Source organism: Cebus imitator, unplaced genomic scaffold (assembly GCF_001604975.1).
Source record: "Cebus imitator isolate Cc_AM_T3 unplaced genomic scaffold, Cebus_imitator-1.0 Scaffold101, whole genome shotgun sequence".
NCBI lineage: Eukaryota > Metazoa > Chordata > Mammalia > Primates > Cebidae > Cebus > Cebus imitator.
The window spans coordinates 2825705-2830994 of NW_016107416.1; the positions used below are offsets into that span (position 1 = coordinate 2825705).

The 5290-nt window shown below is 47.9% G+C and overlaps 1 protein-coding gene across 5 annotated transcripts in view; it reads left to right on the forward strand.

Moving 5' to 3' along the window:
• Window positions 1-1041: 1041 nt before the first annotated feature.
• CYP20A1 (cytochrome P450 family 20 subfamily A member 1) overlaps window positions 1042-5290 on the forward strand; it is a 52887-nt gene continuing 48638 nt past the window's right edge. Inside the window, exon 1 of one of the 5 annotated variants that reach the window (XM_037741454.1) lies at window positions 1042-1592. Coding sequence is in view for 3 of the 5 variants with exons in the window: in XM_037741451.1 (XP_037597379.1) it covers window positions 1521-1592 (72 nt within the window). In the remaining 2 variants the exon portion in view is untranslated. The remainder of the gene's footprint in view (window positions 1593-5290) is intronic. The other 4 variants (XM_037741451.1, XM_037741452.1, XM_017536834.2 and 1 more) reach the window with 4 other exon arrangements.

A 5290-nucleotide genomic window follows, 5' to 3' on the forward strand; every position in this document is an offset into this window, starting at 1 on the left:
AGCATGTTTCATTATATTTGCTATAGATGCCAAAAGAGTTGGCATTTTCAATGAGGTATGTTTCCTGCTTACGTAATAGTCATTTATCATAGAAGCTGTAAAATGCAATCTGGAATTTCTCTTGCCAAATTGCTTCCTGTGCTTGACATTTTATATTGTTAAAGCTATAAAATCTATACATACTTTTAGGATGCTTTCACTAAAAGGAGCACCAGTAAGTAGCAGGCCTTGCCTTGTATTTCATTAGCCATGTCAAAACTTCTGAGCCATACGAAATAGTAGTCCTAGGATATTTTATGCCCATGGCAACAAATGCCAAATACTGAAGTAGATAGCACCTACTCGGTTTTGCCAGCTGTGCTAAGTGCTTTTCATAAAATACGTAATTTAACCTACAAGCAACTCCGTGTGGTATTATTTTCACTGTTTTACATAGAAGGAAATGGAAGCTTAGAAAACTCAAGCAATTTACCAAAAGTCAGAACTAACAGCAAGGAAATCTGAACAGTGTGCAGCCTCTGCTCACCAGAAAGTGTCAAAGAACCACATTTACTAGTACTTCAGACAGAAATTCTGCAAAACAAGGAGTATCTACTCTTGTTTTACTCCCAGTCACTTCCCTGGCCCTGTTAGATCAGTGGTGGTTTTCACTCAAATTTATTTAACAGCGTCCCCAGGAGGGCTTTGTTAAAACAGATTGTTGTACGACCCCACCCCCACCCCCGGCCCCCGAGTGTTTGATTCAATAGGTCTAGGTTGGGATCGAGAATCTGCATTTCTTTTGTTTTTTGAGACGCTCTTGCCCTGTCGACCAGGTTGGAGTACAGAGGTGCGTAGCCTAAGCCTCCCTGGTTCAAGCGATCCTCCAGCCTCAACCTCTGGTGTAGGTAGGGCCACAGGCGTAAGCCACCACGCCCGGCTAATTTGAATCTTTTTTTTTTTTTTGTAGAGACGGGGGTCTCGCTAGGTTGCCCACTCTGGTGTCCATCCTCCCGCTTCAGCCTCCCACGGTGCTGGGATAGGTGGAGCCACCGCGCCCGGCATCGATAATCTGCATCTCTAACGAGTTCCCGGGCGACGCTGATGCTGGTCCGAGAACCTCTCTTCGAAAACCATTGGTTTAGAGGTTTTAATTCTGAATCCATTCGGCAGACAGAGCACTGCTAACTCCTAACTTTTATCAGGAACCTGGGGTCTGCTTTCGCCAGCAACTAGGTCCCAAGTCGCGGGCGTATTCTGAAATCATGTGCACCGCAATCCCCGCCTTGGGGTGGAGGCTAGCGCTGGGCGGCCTCAGCCTCTGCCTGCTGCGCACTGGAGCCAGCTCCCTGGCTCCTCGGCGATCCATTGCTCTTTCCGCCGGCGCCAGCCGCAGGCCTCGGTCACGCCCCCCGCGGCCAGTTGGTTCGCGGGTCTCGCGGGGTGCCCCCGCCCACAGGCTAATGCGTTAAGTTGGGCCAGGCTGAGGCGCTGCTGCCTGAGCGGCAGATCCGAGACGTGGCTCCCTGGGCGGAAGAACCATGTTGGACTTCGCGATCTTCGCCGTCACCTTCTTGCTGGCGTTGGTGGGAGCAGTGCTCTACCTCTACCCGGTAAGCGTCATCTTCGTTCTTTGGGGCGTTGGGCGCTGCCCCGGCCTCTCTGTCACCGACCTCCAGGCCGACCTGCCTGTGCGGGCCGCAGGGGGCGGGCCTGAGGGAAGGCCTCAGGATCCTTCCAGGGCTTCCGCTCGGAGAACGCACCCGGAGTCACGTGGCACCCCTCCGGGCGCGCCTGGCGAATGCGGTGAGCAATGTGGACTGCGCAGCTACCCTTCTGGCGCCGACTCGGGCGGGCGTAGAGCTGCCGGGGAAAATCCCGCGCCGCTGCAGGCGGGCCTCACCTTGACGGGCACTCAGCACCACTCTCCAAGGCGGCTCTCAAGTACTTTGGGCGGCTTTTTGGCAGTAACTCCGACAAACACAAGTTCCATTTCCCAGTGTGTCCGAGAGGAGACTCCACGGCGCGCCACTTCTTTCTTTCTTGAGGATTCTCCAGTACTTCTGTCGTTCTCCTTTCCATCTGTCCATCGGTCTATGCTGACTGAAATCCAAAGTGCTCGAGGTCCGGGTCTTGCTCCTCTGAGGGGCTTGGGGACAAATGCTCCTCCCGGGGAGAGCGCCACGCTGCTGGTCCGAGTGCGAACTTTCCCCGGCCGCTGCTGCCTCTCCGAGCCTCCTGTTCTCTTCTCTCCACTGGCTTCCATCAGCCAGAGAGGGAGGGTCTGAAAACAAAAGCGGTGATGGTTGAGGAGCCGTCTTTAAAACCTGTTCCACACACTTTGGGAGGCCGAGGCGGTTGGATCACGAGGTCAGGAGATCGAGACCATCCTGGCCAACATGGTGAAATCATGTATCTACTAAAAATACAAAAATTATCTGGGTGTGCTGGCATATCCCAGCTACTCGGGAGGCTGAGGCAGGAGAATCGCTTGAACCCGGGAGGCAGAGATTGCAGTGAGCCGAGATCGCGCCACTGCACTCCATCCTGGCGACACAGCGAGACTCCGTCTCAAAGAAAAAAGAAAAAAAAAAACGTTCTACAAAGCAAGGTGGTGGTTTTACAGTGAAAGTTGAAAAGTTAAAGTGAAAGTTGAACTGCTGGAATTGACCATACATCTTCTTAAATGTTCTTTTCCGAGCAAGTAAATTGATTAGACTGGAATCTTGCAACTACACAATCAGGGACTTCCTGAAATCCTATTTTCTGAGAAACTAAACAATTTTAGTGGTTCATGAACTTTTGGTGATTTTAAAATAATATTCTTCTTTGATCAGCTCATAGAAGCACACTGTGAAATAGAGGCATCAAGGAAAATACCAGTTATTTTTAGCGTGGTTTCTGGAAGGATGGATTAATTCCAGGGAAGATCAGGGGTTTTGTTGTTGCTGATTGTTCTTTAGTTTTATTTTGGTGAGAGGCAGTGAGGATTTATAGAGCTTAGGAGTTGATTTTGGGTAGGCTAGATTTGAGATGTCTGTTAGACATCCAAGTGGAGATGTTGAGGAGTAACTGAATATATGTCTTGAGTTTATGGGAAAAGTCCAGGCTGAAGATATGTATTTGGGAGCTATCAATGTATAGATGGTATTTAAAGCTAGGAGAACTGGTTGCAATCTCCTAGATGATTTAGATACAGGAGAGAAGAGGTCCAGGGACCATACCCTGGATTCTCCAATGTTAATGGTTGAGGAGAAAAAGAGGAGCCAGCAAAGGAGACTGAGGAGCAGAACCACATAAAATAGAAGGAAACCAGATGTTTTAAGCGGAAGAGGATAATCAGCTAAGTCAAATGCTGCAGATAGGTCAAGTTAAGGCCTAAGAATTTAACGATATTGGTAATTGGTTTTTGTTTTGTTTTGTTTAAGACAGAGTCTCACTTTCTTGCCCAGGATGGATGTAGTGGTGCCATCATAGTTCATAACCTCAAACTCCTGGCCCCATGCGATCCTCCCATCTTAGCCTCTCGAGTTGCTGGGACTACAGGCACACACCACCACGCCTGGCTAATTTTTTATATTTTTAGTAGAGGCAAGATTTTACCATGTTGGCTGGGCTGGTCTTGAACTCCTGACCTCCAGTGATCTGCCTGCCTTGGCCTCCCAAAGCACTGGGATTACAGGTGTGAGCCACTGCACCCAGCCTAGTTTTTAAATTTTTTATAGAAATGGGGTCCTGCTGTGTTGCTCAGGCTGGTCTCAAACTTCTGGGCTGAAGTGATCCTCCTGCCTCAGCCTTTCATGATCTGGGATTACAGGCATGAGCCACTGTAACATTCGTAATCTTAAAAAGAGCAGTTTCAGTGTAATTGGGGTGATGAACCTAAATGGTATAGATTCAGAGATATCAAGTATAGGCTGCTCTTTAGAGTTTTGTAGTAAAGGGGGCTGGTAACTAGAGAGGGAAGTGAGGTGAAGGGACTCATAAGGTAGGAGAAATTTCCATCAAGTCATTTATGTTAACAAAAAAAAAAAAAAAAGAGGTAGGAGAAATTACATTGTACTGATGAGGGCTGTCAAGTCATTAAGAAAAAACTGATGATGTAAGAAGCTTATGGCCAGCACAGTGATTCAAGCCTGTAATCCCAGCACTTCGGGAGAATGGGGTGGGAGGATTGCTTGAACTTAGTAGTTTGAGACTAGCCTGAGTATTATAGTGAGACCCTGTCTCTAAAAACAGTGAAAATAAAAAATTAGGCATGGTGGTGAGCATCTGTGGTCCCTGGTCCCAGCTACTTAAGAGGCTGAGGCAGGAGGATCACTTGAGCCTGGGAGATCGAGGCTGCAGTGAGCCAAGAGTACGCCACTGCACTCCCGTGTGGGTGACAGAGCGAGCAAGACCCTGTCTCAAAAAAAAAAAAAAAAAGCTTAGGTTCCATGGTCTGTTACTGTAACCACTCTTTTGCATATACCTTCAACTCCATTGTGCTGTATCCCTTTGTCATAAAACCACAATTCTCATTAAATTCAGTGCTCTGTCAATTACGCCCCTAAACCCACACAGCTGAAAAACAAAAATCATGCAGGCAGAAAAGAACACAGCCATACTGACTAGTCTCATTTTAAATTTACGAACCTTGAGTGGGATGTCTGGAAAAAACCTGGTACATTCACTCACCTAATCCTCTAGATAACTTTTCACTCCTTCCCTATCTTTAAATCTCCTCTCTTCACCAATAACTAATAATCACGTTTTCTTTTTTTTCTTTTTGAGCCGGAGTCTCACTCCAGCTGCAACCAGGCTGGAATGCAATGGCATGGTCTCGGCTCACTGCAACCTCTGCCTCCCGGGTTCAAGTGATTCTCCTACCTCAGCCTCCCAATTAGCTGGGACTACAGGCGTGTGCCCCCACACCTGGCTAATTTTTGTATTTTTAATAGAGACAGGGTTTTAGTATGTTGACAAGGCTAGTCTCAAATTCCTGACCTCATAATCCATCTCGCCTCTATTTCTTTTCTTTTTTGAGACGGAATTTCACTCTGTTGCCCAGGCTGGAGTGCGGTGGAATGATCTCGGCTCATTGCAATCTCTGCCTCCTGGGTTCAAGCAATTCTCTTGCCTCAGCCTCCAGAGTAGTGGGACTACAGGCACACGCCACCATGCCTGACTAATTTTTGTATTTTTAGTAGAGATGGGGTTTTATCATGTTGGCCAAGACGTTCTTGATCTCCTGACCTTATGATTTGCCTGCCTCTGTCTCCCAAAGTGCTGGGATTACAGGCCTGAGCCACCGCACCTGGCCTCTTTTTTT